This window comes from Chenopodium quinoa, unplaced genomic scaffold, assembly GCF_001683475.1.
Source record: "Chenopodium quinoa cultivar QQ74 unplaced genomic scaffold, ASM168347v1, whole genome shotgun sequence".
NCBI lineage: Eukaryota > Viridiplantae > Streptophyta > Magnoliopsida > Caryophyllales > Amaranthaceae > Chenopodium > Chenopodium quinoa.
The window spans coordinates 809,861-825,461 of record NW_018744301.1 but is presented as its reverse complement, the minus strand read 5'-3'; the positions used below and the strand labels follow the sequence as shown (position 1 = coordinate 825,461).

Here is a 15,601-nt window from a genome sequence, read left to right as displayed (position 1 = left end):
ATTTGTAACTCAACATTTGATCAATCAAGTTTGGATTTCTTCATTTTCAATCATCAATATTAGTGAGAATCTCTTCCTTCACTACAACAATTAATCACTTTTGCCACGAATTATGCCATGGGAATATGAAATTCGTGGCATAATTTGATCTAGCCACTGGAAAAATAAAGTCAACAAAAAACTTGATATGTCAACAAAATTTTATGCCACGGGAAAAAGGAAATTCGTAGCTAATTGAAACTTGTGCCACGACTAAATTTCTTTTCCGTGGCAGATAAACACTTATGCCACGGGTAATTATGTTCCCGTGGCAAATTGACACTTGTGCCACGACTAATATTATTCTTGTGGCAAACAAACACTTTTGTCACGGATATTATTTTCGTCGTGGCATTCAATCTAACACTTCTGTCAGGACTGTCACGTTTAATTTTATTTTTGTGTCAAACATATATTGATACAAACCGATCACGTTGTTTAAGGAAAATAAACTTGGACTAATTCCATAATGAATCTTACAGCATAGAAGTAATTATTATTTTTATGGTTAAATATACAATTATTTTTAACCATGAGATATATAATCTTTTTTCTTTATTACAAATTTTTTTCTTTATTACAAAATCCATAGGTTTTTAACTATTAATAACATGGTTCAAAAAAAAAAAAAAAACTATTAATAACATTGATTGTATGAATTAATATCTATGTCAAATCTATAGTAAAATTGATGGAAACTTGATTATGCACTACTATAGTCGTATGACATTTACAAAAAAAAAAACAAAAAAAAAATAAATTAAAATGTCATACCTTTATAATTATTAAAACAAAAAAACAATTTGGTTTAAAAAAAAAATCATAAAAGTGGCACAAAAATATTAAAATTTATTTATTTCTTTTTTTTTTTTTTTTTTTTTTTTTGCATTTTTTAAGCTTAGTTAATAATGCAGAATTGCAGATAGTATAACATATACTTACAAGAGGTTATTCTCATAAAACTTGTGTAAATTATACATTGCAAATTCTTTACAAATAAATAGAAGTTTCAAACATGGCTGGAAGCCTGTATAACAAATGAAAACAGCAGCAACATATGGACATTGATTACATTGGAATGATCAAGACAACAGCAGTAGCAGCATCGTATGGACAACAAAACAAACAACTACAGCATCAAGCGCATATGTTCCCATATACAACCACATCTGTCCTGACATACACGACACATAATCTGAAATATGAAACGAAGCAGAAGCAGATGCAGCAACACTCAGCAAATGCAACAACAATAGCCTTGTTTCACCTTAAGCTATTCTCTCACATTCTTAATCCAATTAGCAACCTCCTTCTCAAACGAAACGTCAACAAAAAATCCTTCTCTTTAGCGATGAAATCAATGGCAGATTAATCACTTGTAGAAATTCATTCCATTAGCTAACAATCTTCATCTTGTTGTCAAGCAAGCTGCTTACCCTGTTCCAATCATCAGCGACTAATTATCAATTTGTGTTTCGAGTCATAGAACTTGATGCATGTACATACATATAACAACTTACAGCAAATCAATCTAAGATGCTGCAACTCAAACATGTGGAAGCAAGTAAATGTGCGGGTTGACGATTAGATTACCCATACCTACCAAGCGGTAACTAAATATCATTTCCTAAAGACTCCTTTGCTTGCTTGCCTGACTAGGCAATATACAAAAGAAGAATTGGTTATTTTCTTAAATGTTTCAGACACCATATGAAAGGACATTTGTAATAAAAAAAATAATAATAGATGGCTGTAATATTACACTTTCATATTAAAAAATTTACAACAGCAGCGAGAGTAGAGCAGCAGTAGTTCTAGAGCAAAGCAGCAGCAGTACTGTAGAGCAAAGCAGCACCTGGAGCAAAGAATCATGCAGCTAAAGCATAGCAGCATGCATCTGGTCCAGGAGTCTTAAAGTAATTAACCACACAAACGACAACCATTATTGGAGGGGTCTTAATTATTAATGTGAACTTTACTAGTTTAATAATACCTGGTTTGATTTTAAATGGATTAAGCAATAAGTTCCTGGAAACTGGTGAAGAGAAGATAGCCTACACCAAGCTAGAACAACCTAACATTTGTCATCAATGGATGGTCAGATGCATCATCAACTTAGTTGAGCCCCCCCTAAACTTCCTTCAAAAGCTTTTATATTTTGTTAGACTTCTAAGCATCTAATTTTACTGTTATAGCAATTAAGAATCAAATAAGTTGATGTCTTGTGGCTTTTGCTTCTTTCCTTCGAGGTTTCAGTCATTATCTTGCTGGAAAAAGCTATTTATTGTCTAGCTACTAATTCTAGAGCCTACATGGATTACAAAGGATGTATCCAAAAGAATTTTACAGAATTATGTATCTCATTGTTGGGGATGGATGACACAATACTCCCCGAACAATATTGTGGCAATAACTAGAAACCCCAACTATGTAGACCTCAAATGTCAAGCAAGCATATCAAGAAAGCATATGAAATTTTTATAATAGCTTCCTAATCTTTGACATTGCTTTTATTTAGTTAGTTATATAAGTTCAATTCACTTTCCACATTAGATTTTTATTGTTATAGACTTATGTCGTTGAATCATTTTTAGGTAGGACTACCATTGCTCCATAACTTCTAATTCCAAAACAAAAGCCTTTCCCCTTATTTATTTCTCCCTCGTCTTACCCTCATTAAACTAGTTAACTAGTTCATACTTCATATTCCAATAAGAAAAGCACCAAATGCAGACAACTAGCTCATTCTTAGATGACTGAAAAGAAAGTGCATGAAATCACCTCAAAACACATTCTGCCAACAGTAGAGATGGTATCAACTGGATATAAGCTACGAAAGGTCTCTGCACCTAGAATAATTGCATTACTCCCTGGATCAATCAGATATAGAGGAGAAAGTATATTAGCAAAACAATGCTATACATGCTCATGAAGAAAATCTGCAGTAGAAGGCTTCTAAATAAGTTGAAGTTCACTATGAGTATTAATAAAATGAAAACATGCCTTTTTGTATATACTCTAAAAATTGATCAACGAGAATCTATAAGTAACATGTAGATGTTCAGAATCTGAAAAACACTGGTATACCATCTAATACAGCATTTGCAACATCAAATGCCTCAGCTCGTGTGGGTCTAATTAAGGTTATCGGTCATGCTATCCACCACACGAGTAACCACTACTGGCTTACCAGCCATGTTACACTTGAGCAGAGCAGCCTTTTGGAATAAAAATACCTGTAAAATCCATTATAACAAGTACATTTAATCAATTAGCCATCATATTGATATTAATCTGTAGGCCTTTTAAGATATAATCAAGTTACCATTGTCTGTAGATTGTTTAAATTGCTTCATTAAAACCTTGATTCACATTCAAGAAATACACATAATTTTCCAAAAACACCATGGGAAAAAGAACTAGACCTTCTCTAGTGGGAGATCAATTCCCAAATTTCCACGAAAGAGGACAATGCCATCAGCTACTTGTAGAACTCATCAAAATGGGTCAATCCCTATATAAAGAAAGATAAAATGCACGTATCAAGCTGATCTCCTATATGACAAGTAATTGACAAGCATTAAGAGAACCCCTTTTCTACACTTAGTCAATCAAAGCATCGATCTCTTATATGATAGGATGTTGCAGAGCTCTCATCTGAACTTTTATCCATTGTTGAAATACATACATCAATATATTTATTTGATGACATCCCAACAAAGCGAACACAATCAATTGCTAGCATAAAAATACAGCCGCAGATTAAAAAAAAAATTGAATACTTCAATTCTCAGGATTAAAAAAAAAAAACTATATTATTCAGAAACCCAACTCAGTGAAAACAATGCAAATAATTCAAGAAAAACAATACTTTGTATAACCCAAAAAAAATCAAATAATTTTTAGAAAACCAATGTAGATCCGACCTCAAATCACCCATAAAATGCCAAAAAAAAAAGCAAAAACAACTAAATCAAGTAACCATCAATACATCAGCTAATTCGCTGATGGTGAGAGATTAAATACAAATTTCACAACTCATGGAAACCTCAAATTGATTTGAAGAAACCTAACTTTAGAGAAGTATTAAATTTTAGATCTTGGAGAGAAGGAAATTACCTATGAATTTGAGATTTCCCACTTGAGTAAGAGAATAGAGTAAGGTAGATGATGGATAAATGCTTGAAATCAGAAGATAATGGTATTTTCTGGTATGGATCATAAGTTATTTTCCACTTTAGAAGTTTTACTACGATTTTTCACTTTTTTTTTATATGCACTTGGAGGAGTTGGAGACTTGGAGGGAGTTTATCCGCCAATATTGCTTCTAGAAGGAAGAATTTTCCTATAAAATTTTAACCAAGTTAAATGCTTTATTGATTATGGAGGTAATTTTCCCTCCTAAATTTTCACTTAAAAGTTGTAAAATTGATTAAAAACTTTATTTGTAATATTGTAATTTAATACCCAAGTATCTAGTTAAATTAAAGATAGTGTACAACAATTACATAGTACATGGTCACTAGACATTTTATAAATATAGATTTATTATTTTAAAAATATAAATTTAATATGGTATAATTAAGTATGTAGTAGATATGAGCATAATTGTAAAATTGCACTACAGTGATAAGACAAGCTTATGAAGTAAGAAAATTTGATTCAAGTAATATAAATTTATTACATTAGTTTAGTTGTGTCGCGGTCGTGTAAAATATAAATGATATAATTGAGTAGTAAATATGAGGATCAGTTGACCATATTGGTATATAAGTTAACACCATTATGACATATTTGTATATAAGTTGTTGCCGACGACATATTGGTATAAAAGTTAACATGTGGCGACATATTGGTATATAAATTAATAAATTGAGACATTTACCCCTATTTTTTCTTCGGATGAAAGAGTGTGTTGGGTATTTGATAAAAAATAATTTGGAATAGGATTGTTAAAACATTTTTTAACAATAAACTAATTACTTTGATAATGTTGTTAGTAAGCTTTTATGGGTCCATTAATTTTTTTTAAGTTACTTTATGACTCTTTCTTAGGTTAAATGGTTAATTAAGCCCGTGGTAAACAGATGAAAGCATAAATACATATGTAATAACCTCATCAAATATTTAAATCTTACTTGTAAGAAAGAATCATAATATTGTTCATTACTCGACTTTATAGCAATATTTTGTGTTGTTACATCACCTGTACTGTGTTTGAGTGATTATTACCAAAGTTCACTTTAAAGTCAATTAATAGTAATTTAATAATTCAATGAAAGAATTCTATCAAACTCTACAATGTTAGCTGATTTATTTCATTCATCACGTTTGTCAAAGGAGAACTTTAACCATATCCATATGTTTTATTTTTTATAATTAAAAATCATTCTCCCTTTAATTTGTGTTTAAATAAATGAAACGTTTTATTATTTTTTGGAAAAATTGAAAAGAATAATCCCACCTTTCGCCCATCTGCTCAAAAAAATCCCACCTTTTCGAATTCCAGAAATAATCTCACCTTAACACCCCATCTTCCCAAAATGAACCTTTTACCGGATTATGAAATTTGTAACCTGTTTTAGAAGGTGACTTGACACTTGTCACCTTTTAATTGGTCGTCCTAATTTTAAATAATTAAAAATAAAACAAAACTATTAAAAATAAAAAAAATTCTCCCAACCCCACGACCACCCCCATCATCACCACCATCACAACCCCTGCCGCCACCCCTTTATCACCACCATCACCTCCATCACAACCCCTGCTGCCGTCCCTTACCACCATCACAACCCGAAACCCCGACCCGAAATCCCCACTTGAACTGGAAGAAATGGAAGTCGGCCGGCATGTGGATCTACAGCAAAACAACCTCCTCCCCACCCAACCCACGAAAACCACCTCCACCCCCGATTTAGGCAGCAAATTCCGGCGCTAATTTTTTTCAACTTGGAGGCGTTGATTTGTGGGATTATTTCGTGATTGTTGGCGTCGAACTCGAATCGGAGTTTTTGGGCTCGACGATGAATTACTTCACACACCAAGAGGAGGGAATCGGGGAAGGGGAAGTGGAAGGGGAAGGAATCGGGGAAGTGGAAGTGGAAGGGAGAAGGGGAAGTGGAAGGGGGAACGGAGAAGGGGAGGGAATCGGAGAAGGGGGGTTGGTCCGGTTGTTCTACCGGCTGGGGGTTGTGATGGTGGCGATGAAAGGGGTGGTCGTGGGGGCGGTGCCAATGGTGGGGTGGGCTGGGTTAGGGTGTTTGGGATTTTTTCTTTTTTTTTTTTTCTTTTTCCTTTGTTTGATTTATTAAAAAAAAAACAAAAACAAAAAAGTTACCTGTTTAAACGGTTGTAAGTAAAAAGGTTCATTTTGAGCAGATGGGGTGTTAAGGTGGGATTATTTCTGGAATTCGAAAAGGTGTGATTATTTTGAACAGATTGGCGAAAGGTGGGATTATTCTTTTCAATTTTTCCTATATTTTTAGTATCTTCTCTTTTTTTAAAACTAATATTTTGTCTACTTATTAATAAATTCAACTAACCAACCTAAAATTCCGTGAAATTAAAATGTTTCATTTATTGTTACACAAAAGGGGTAAAAATTTTATTATATGAAAGTACGTAATTAGCTGCTTATTGATAGGTTCCTAACAAATTTTCACATGAATATGTTTTCCCTTCAAATAATTCATAAAAGATGGTCTAATGAGAAGTGATTACTCGAACTTGATTTGATCTGGATAAGCTAAAGTACAACTACTGACCCGATGTTGTTTCTTAGTGGCATGGTGCGTTCACCCTTGTAAATGTGACATAATATAACTAATTGACTAATTTGAGTTTGTCTTAAAGTATTTGTCCAAAATTGACCCGATTTGAACAAGACTTAGTTTGATATATATCGAGATCGGAGATTTATGCGACCCTAAAGGTTAGACTAGTGTACGGTGTAGTATTGCATACATTATATTAAAATTATTATTACTACCTTCGTTAAATATTAGTTGCAACTTTGGAATATTTATATCTCTCAAATAATACCCAAAGTTGCAACTAATATTTAACAGATGTAGTATTTTTTATTGAAAACACATTACGGAGTATATTATAATTATAATATCATTAATAAATATTTCCCTTAAGTTAAAAAAAAAAAAAAAAACAAAATCAAAACACACAACCCAAACTAATTAGGCGCTTAAACTCACTTTCATGTTTAATTAGCCGTCAATATTCAAGAAACGAAAAAAAAAAAAAAAGTCCTCTCAGATTTGTAAAACCTTGTTTTGCTTGAGAGTTGAGAGTCATTGCAGTTCGCATCCAAACGCTAATAGAGTGAAAAACAAATTCCTTGAATTCGTTGAAAGACCATTCACTAGACAATTCCTTCAATTCCTTGAAAGACCAAGGTAAGATAGTATTCATAATTTTGTTAGGTTTTGTGTTTTATTGTATGAAATATACGGTAATTTAACTTCTTTTAATTTGAATATGGTACCAATTGCACCCTCTCGTCGACAAATTTGTATTCTAATAGTTGATATGCTTGAAAAGAATTATACTCTAAATTTTATCAATTTTGCGATTTTGGCGTGAATGTTGTGTTCAATTTATTTGTATTCTTTAATTTTCTCCTTTTCGGATGGTATCATAACTATTTTAGATTAATTAATTCGATTTTTGTAAAGGTTAATTGATTTTTTTTTTGGGTATAATCTATTCTATTTTTTTTAGGTAAAGTCTGTGATAGTTAGTGTACTATTCAATTTCTTTATTCATATTAGTTCTTTGCATGCTCTGGTAATTGATCTATTTGGTCTGAATACATGTAAACAAATCAATTGTAGGTATGATATGCACAAGTTTCAGATATGTTGCTTATATACGATGATATATTGCTTCTGATCAGTTTACTGCTTGGTAAAATTGATATGCTTTTCTTAACTGATATCATGCTTGCATCCGCTGAAATGTTGATTCTGAGTAGTCTAATGCTAGATAAAATTAATTTGTTTTTTCTTAAGTGCTATATTGTTTGGATGCGCTGATATATGCTTATGATCAGTCTAATGGGATACGTGGGGAGGGGTTATATTTGATGGGTGCAGATTGACTTGGGTATGACTACTAAGTAATGATTTTTTTTTTTTTAATTTTATTATTATTACTTATCATTTTTTTTAAAACTAGCTCTCTTCGGATTCATAGCTCTTCTTTCACATGGATACTCCGGATGTTCAAAAGAGGTTAGAGTGGATGAGGTGTGCTAATAGGACAGACAATCTATATATAGATGGAGTTAATTCCTTTCTTCAATTTGCTTTTGGTGACTTAGAAACAAATAGTGATTTAGGAGAGGAGGAAAAGAAGGTACCTTGCCCTTGTAATCGATGCAACAATGGTCCACATAAAACAAGGGACGAAATTTACACCGACTTGATAGTGAATGGAATCGTGCAAGGTTATGTTTGTTGGATCTATCATGGAGAATTCAAACCCCCACAAAAGAAAAGTAGAAATGATTTGGGAGATAGTGCTCATGATGATATATTTAGAATGATCCATGACAGGTTTAGTCCGGGAGTTTCTAATAATGATGACATAGATGACATGTTAGATGAGGAGCAACATCCTAAGGAGTTTGATCAACCTAGATATAAAAAGGATACAAAAAAGGCAAAAATGTTTGAAAATTTGATGAGAGAAGCTCAACAAACTTTATACCCCGGGTAAAATGAATTTTCTAAATTGTCATACATTTTGAAGTTATTCCAAATCAAATGTATGGATGGCATGACTAATAAAGCTTTTACTAGTATGCTTCATATGTTCAAAAATGCTTTGCCTAAAGGTGCTGATTTGCCATCAAATTATTATGAAGCACGTAAGATAATTACTAATCTTGGTTTCGATTATGAAAAAATAGAAGCATGTGAAAATGATTGTATGCTATTTTGGAAAGAGAATGCTAACCTTGAAAAGTGTTCCATATGCGATACTAAGCGTGATAAAGCTTCTCCTAAAGTGTTACGCTATTTCCCACTAACTTTGAGGTTGCAAAGGCTATTCATGTCGTCCAAAACAGCAAATGAGATGAGGTGGCACTCTTATAAACGAGAAGATGACGGAGTACTTAGATACCCAGCAGATAGTGAAGCTTGGAAGCATTTAGATAAAGAATATCCTACTTTTTCTGCAGAGACTCGTAACGTCAGGTTGGGTTTAGCAAGTGATAGATTCAATCCATTCGGCGGGCTTAGAAGTGACTATAATATATGGCCAGTAGTGGTTGCTGTTTACAATCTCCCTCCATGGATGTGTATGAAACAACCTTACACAATACTATCTTTGTTAATTCCAGGGAAAAGTGGATCGGGAAATAACATTGATGTGTATTTGCAACCATTAATCGAGGAGTTAAAAGAATTGTGGGAAACTGGAGCTCTTCAGGTAATGAGTACTTTCAAATGCGTGCTTCATTGTTATGGACCATAAATGATTTTCCTGCGTATGCAAACTTATCAGGGTGGTCTACCAAAGGCTATAAATCATGTCCTCATTGTATGAAAGAAACTAGCTCTGCTCGGCTACCAAATTAGGGGAAATGTTGTTACATGGACAATCGTCAATTTCTACCTACCGATCATAAATGGAGAGATAATAAATCCTTTAACGGGAAAGTAGAAAAAAGAGGTCCTCCTAGGAAATTATCTTCCAATGAGATTTTAGAACAACTAAAGGACCTTAAAGGCATGAAATTTGGTAAAACAATGAATTGCCAAAGAGGGATGATAATTGGAAGAAGAAAAGCATTTTTTTTGAATTGCCATATTGGAGTAACCTCTTACTTCGTCACAATCTTGATGTCATGCATATTGAAAAAAATGTGCTTGATAATATTCTTGGTACATTGCTAGATATTGTTGGGAAGTCAAAAGACAATCTAAAGGCTAGACATGATTTAAAGCATTTGAAGGTTATGAAACATCTTGCTCCTACATTATGAGATGGAAAGTGGCATATTCCTCCGGCACTATACACCTTGTCTAAGGCACAAAAGGAAAAAGTGTGTAAGTTTTTAGAGAATTTAAAGGTTCCCGATGGATATTCTTCTAACAGTTCTAAACGCATAAACCTCGATAAGCGTAAAATTTATGGTCTAAAGACCCATGATTGTTATGTGCTTATGGAACAACTATTGCCACTTGCAATTCGTGGGGTGTCCATACCCAAAGTGTACGATGTGATAGTGAAGTTGAGTACATTTTTCAAGGAACTCATCACTTCAGTAAAGACTTGTTTTTATTCTATACGTGTAAACAGAAAACGATGAAGAAATTGGAGAAACAAGGGAGAATAATAACACCGCTGAGGGGGGCTATGATTAGGAAGGACGACAGATTGGTCAACCACTTGAACTTAAAGATGCATCTTTGGATACTGAACCATTGAACGACAAGGAACTCATGACTGTACCAGAGAATGAGGACCTTAACATTTCATCAGGTTTGACTTTATTATCCCTTAAAACATATATATATGACAATATGCTTCAAGTCATGTCAATTCACTACCTAGTGAGCTTATGCTTGATACAGGTGCTGCAAAAAAAAAGAGGAACGATATATTGTAGAAAGCTTACCCTGTTACCTCCTGGGGAAAAACTGAATGTGGAGTTTGACGATGATGGTGTGGCTATTGGTGATAATGCTTCATTATTTTCTTTCTTCTTGGGTCAACAAGTTCGAAATAAAGCTATATGTTCGGTACAAGTTAAATGTTGGGACGATTATAAATCTGAAACATTAGACCATTTGTGGGTTGCATCACGGTAATATGTTATCATAATAAACATGTTTATGGGGTTTTTCTTTCTCTTATTAACAATGAAGTCAACTTGATGTATGAGCAATAATTAATTATCTTTGTCTTTTGCAGGAGAAGTGGTCATTTGATGACCCTGAAAATAGGCGGGAGTGTGTTATGAAACATGCACAACGTTTATTCAGAGGTTCTAGGAGAAAATTGAAATCAAATTACTTTAATGATAAAAACTTGAAAACAAAAGAAGAACGTCTCAAAAATAAGCCTAGTCATCTGACTAAAGTGGAATGGAAGTTCTTGGTTGACTATTGGAGTGAAGAGGCGGTTATGGTAAAATACACAGATAGTATATCTTTATTCTTATATAATTAACGTATATTATGTATTAAATCCTTTTTATTGTAGGAGAAGAGCAAAAAAGCAAGTGAAAGTAGGGCACATTTGAAGATGTCTCACTATAATGGCACTAAAAGCTTCGGTCGCACTAGACAAGAAATAGTATGTAACAACTACTCTTTCTAATTTTAACTTTTGATTCTTGCCATATATAGGACTACAATACTCTATGATGTCACATCAAGCCTTTATTACTACCTTTACTACATTCTATCATTTTCCAAAGAGCTCAAAAGGCTACACTAAATAAACTAATGAGACAAGCATCTGTTGCAGTTGTAAGTGGTTAGTGTTGCAGGCTGTTGTGGGTGGAGAGTGCTCCCCTGCTGTTGCTGTATTTTCTATGACCTGCACATAAGCCCTGCACACTAGCCCCCTCCCTTCCTGCATACCAGCCCCTTCCCTGCCTGCACACCTGCCCCGACCCCCTCCTGCCAGATGCCACCTGCCTACACATACCTACATCCCTCCCTACTTGCACACCAGCCCCCCTTCCCTGGATTTCCTACATACCAACCTAGTCCTTTCATACATAACAACCCCCACTCCCTCCTACCACTTACCTGCCTGCTTTCACACTAGCCCCCCTCGCCCTAGCATTCCTGCACACCACGTCACCACCCACGCCCCCCTTCCCTGGCATTCCTGCACACCACGTCACCACCCACGCCCCCCTTCCCTAGCATTCCTGCACACCACCCACGCCCCTTTCCTGCACACACCTAATTATAATTTTCTGTTTTTTTTTATTTTTTATTTTTTATTTTTTTTATTAGCTGAGTTCTGAACACATGGAAAATTAAATTCTATTGTACATAACTAAATGTCATTAGCTTCCAAACCACTAAAATTTTACGAAATAATTCTCGCACTTATTCAAAATATGCAAACGTACAATAATTAGGAGTGTAATTTGATTCTAAAAACTCTGTAATGTTTGTAGAGGAAGAAGAATGGCGGGAAGTGTTCTCGAGTTGATGTATTGGTTGCAACTCGTACAAGAAAATCTGAGAAGGCTGTGAATGCAATCAATTTGGCAAATAAAACTCATGTAGTAGTAAGTTTATAAGTTTTATGTTTGTTATTTTCCATTTAACATTTACCATCTTATCTTCTAACTTAATATTGTTTATTCATAGGATGAGATAAACAAATTAAAGGAACAAAGAGAGCAAGGTCTTAATGAGAAAACAGATGAGCAAATTATTCAGGATGTGCGTGGCAAAGATACACATGGGTATTTGAAAGCATATGGACCTGGTAGAAGTATTATGCAACATTTTAAAGTAAAGCCCTCTCGAATTGATCTTACTCAAGAGGTGAATGAAGTTAAAAAGAAAGCAGATCAAGCAATTGAAGATGCAAGAAAAGAAGCTGAAAATGCTAGAACAGAAGCAGAATAAGCTAAATTAGAAGCTGAACAAGCCAAAAAAGAGGCGAAAGCTGTTAAGAATGACGTGGAAAGAAAAATTACTGATAATAATGCAGTTTGGGAGAAGAAGTTTAGTCAACTTCTGGATTTTCTTGGAGCAGGAAGTTCATCAGATTCTGATGATTCAGGATGTCAAGGTTCAAGGTTCAAAGGAATGAAGTAAGTAATGCTATCTACACCGGTTATGCATTATACATTTTATCTTATATTCAATACAATTGTTACATTTTTTAAATCTAAAGAATCTTGACCTCTTACGATTGGCTTATAGCCTTCCTAAAACTCACATTCATTACGATCGGCTTATATTCATTACGATTGGCTTATATTCATTACGATTGGCTTATATCAACTTGATCATTTATCTATTTATTAATTGTAGGTAACAAGGAGCGAAGCACAGACGGATTGTCACATGGTATATATAAAGCATATATTGTTCTTTAGCAACATGATTTGAGTGTTCTTTTTTTTTTTTTTTTTTTTTTTTTGGGTAAGAGTGAGCTAGTGATGAGACAATGAGACAATTAATTTATAGTATGTTTGTATGTATGGGTATCAAACTCAAGTATGTTTGAATGTACTAGACTCCAAGACATTAATATGATTTTTTTAAATGTTATGTATCTATTTCAGCAATGACAAATATGACATATTTGAGAAAAACTCCATCTGTAATATTCAGTTATGCTTATATCATAGATAATGCTGCAACAAATTAAAGCTTATGCCTATTGAAATTAGTAGCCACGATGATCATTAGTGTCAAGAGATATTATTTGTCACGGTAGCAATGTGGCAATGGATTTATTTTCCACGGTATTATTTGTGGCAAACAAATAAATTAGCTACGGTATATTGCGGCGACAAAGTTTATTAGCCACGGTAATATTTGTGGCAAAGAAGATTACTGGTCACGGTAATGTTTGTGACAACCAAGTTTATTAGCCACGGTAGAATTTGTGGCGAAGAACTTGTTAGCCACATTAATATTCGTGGCAAGTGAATTTGTTTGCCACGTACATACCCGTGGCATAAAAATCGAAATTTGTCACGACATCAATTTTCCCGTGGCAAATTTCCTAGCCACGGCCTCTTGTGTCATAGGAGTAAATTTTAAAATTCCCGTGGCTACACTACATTGCCACGAGAATTTTAAACTTGTGCCACGATTTAACTCGTGGCACAAAGGTCAATTTGTTGTAGTGCTTCTTTCATCTTTTACTTACTTGCTATTTGATTTTTGCTTGTTACTTGTTCTTCTATGGATTTGAATTTGATATTGTTGATTATTTTTTATTTCTCTTAGATTTTGATATAGAAATGAAGATTAAAGCACTTTCTAGTTATTTGTTCTTGAATTTCACCATGATTAGTGAGTAGATTAGTTGCTAGGGAAAGGGGGAAGCATGTTTGATTAATGAAATTGCTAGTTGATGCTCTTTGATTGATTGATTTCTTGCAATTAAATTGGTTGACATAGTTTTGCATGTGATTGATTAGACTAGGAGCGATCAACCTATAAGATTAATCTAGATTGCATTGCAACTCTTAATGACATGAACAATTGAATTGAAAGTTGCTCTAATTGATTGGGTTTGCTTGTGATTCTTCTTGATTTACCTTTCATAGTGACACCTAGATTGGCCTATAGGAGATAGCATTTGAACTCTCTTGATTGCTACTATTGTTTGTCCATTGCAATACTTTAATTAATTGATTGATCTCTAAACTAGCATTATCATTGAACTTGCATGTGGAACCCATATCCCTAGTGTTTAGACCTTTGTTTTACTTGATTAGACTTGCTTTATTTTACCATAGTGCCAACCATAATATCAACTCCATCTTCGAGGTAGCTTGACTTAGACTCTAGTTTTCATCATTGCATTCCCTAGGGATCGACCCTTAACTTGCCCTATATTCATATAAGGTTGGTTAGGTGTTTACAAATTTTGTTTGACTTGGGGGAAAGGTAGATAACGACATACATTTTCCCCCTTGTCAAAATGGCGCCGTTGCCGGGGAGTGCTATTGGTGCTTAGCTTTTGTTGTTGAGTCTACTTCATTTTAATTGAAAAAAAAATACAAAAAGATTTTGTTTCCTTAGGCTACACTTGTAGCCGTGCTACTAATATTTTCTTTGAAGTTTAGCATGCATAGAGCTCGTGATCGATCCATTGTGCCTTTTGACCCGGAAATTGAGAGGACTCTCTCAAGAAGAAGAGTAGCTAATCGATTCTCCTTGGGGTATAGTTCTTCAAGTGAAGAAGAGATTGAAGAAGAGCAAGGCATGGGAGAAAATCCGAGAGTGGCCTTGAAGGAGCTAGGAATACCCGATGCTTATAGGTTTGAGAGCGGCATAGCTCCGCCTACAACACCGGCAAATGATTTCGATATTCGGCCGGTCATGATCACCTTAATTGAGAGGAGGCAATATAGTGGGGCTAAGAATGAGAGCCCGTTGAACCATCTTAAAGAATTTGAAAAATATTGCAACACCATCAAAGTCAACGGAGTTTCTCAAGAGTTCATACGCCTCAAGTTGTTCCCCTTCTCTCTCATAGGAAGATCCTTAGAGTGGCTAGATAAAGAGGTGAAGCCCAATTCCTTGAGAACATGGGATGATGTTACAAAGGCCTTCTTGTCCCGTTTTTACCCTCAAAAGAAGACGGCGGAGGCAAGAGCCTTGATTCAAGGGTTCAAGAAAAGTCCAAATGAAAGCCTTTACGAAGCATGGGAGAGATACAAAGAGTATCAAAGGGAGTGCCCTCACCACGGAATCCCAACATACCAAGTGGTCCAAATCTTCTATGGCGGTTTAAGTCCCCAAGGCAAGTCATGCCTTGATGGGGGGGCCGGGGGTCCTATCATGAACAAGACCGAAGAAGAAGTGGTGGACATCATTGA

The 15,601-nt window shown here is 34.5% G+C and overlaps 1 protein-coding gene and 1 long non-coding RNA gene across 6 annotated transcripts; one reads left to right on the top strand and one right to left on the bottom strand.

The window, feature by feature from the left end:
* Positions 1-941: 941 nt before the first annotated feature.
* Positions 942-4,403, bottom strand: LOC110695495. Of its 3 annotated transcripts, none has more exons than XR_002506075.1 (5): positions 4,159-4,403; positions 3,365-3,553; positions 3,127-3,275; positions 2,821-2,909; positions 942-1,476 (listed from the first exon to the last, which is right to left on the bottom strand). It is a non-coding gene; the product is annotated as an uncharacterized LOC110695495 (long non-coding RNA). The 3 variants fall into 3 exon arrangements; XR_002506074.1 differs by having other exon boundaries at positions 946-1,476; positions 3,465-3,553; positions 4,159-4,383; XR_002506076.1 differs by lacking the exon at positions 3,365-3,553 and having other exon boundaries at positions 947-1,476; positions 4,159-4,374.
* Positions 4,404-7,232: 2,829 nt separating this feature from the next.
* On the top strand, positions 7,233-13,419 carry LOC110695494. 3 transcript variants are annotated; one of them, XM_021872723.1, is made up of 7 exons: positions 7,459-10,545; positions 10,638-10,870; positions 10,978-11,193; positions 11,269-11,361; positions 12,203-12,316; positions 12,399-12,850; positions 13,074-13,419. In XM_021872723.1, the coding sequence occupies exons 3-6, from the start codon at positions 11,023-11,025 to the stop codon at positions 12,660-12,662; spliced, it is 642 nt and encodes a 213-aa protein (XP_021728415.1). In that variant the 5' UTR covers positions 7,459-10,545; positions 10,638-10,870; positions 10,978-11,022; the 3' UTR covers positions 12,663-12,850; positions 13,074-13,419. The 3 variants fall into 3 exon arrangements, with proteins under 3 accessions (XP_021728416.1, XP_021728415.1, XP_021728413.1); XM_021872724.1 differs by lacking the exons at positions 7,459-10,545; positions 10,638-10,870 and adding an exon at positions 7,233-7,448; XM_021872721.1 differs by lacking the exon at positions 10,638-10,870.
* Positions 13,420-15,601: the final 2,182 nt, after the last annotated feature.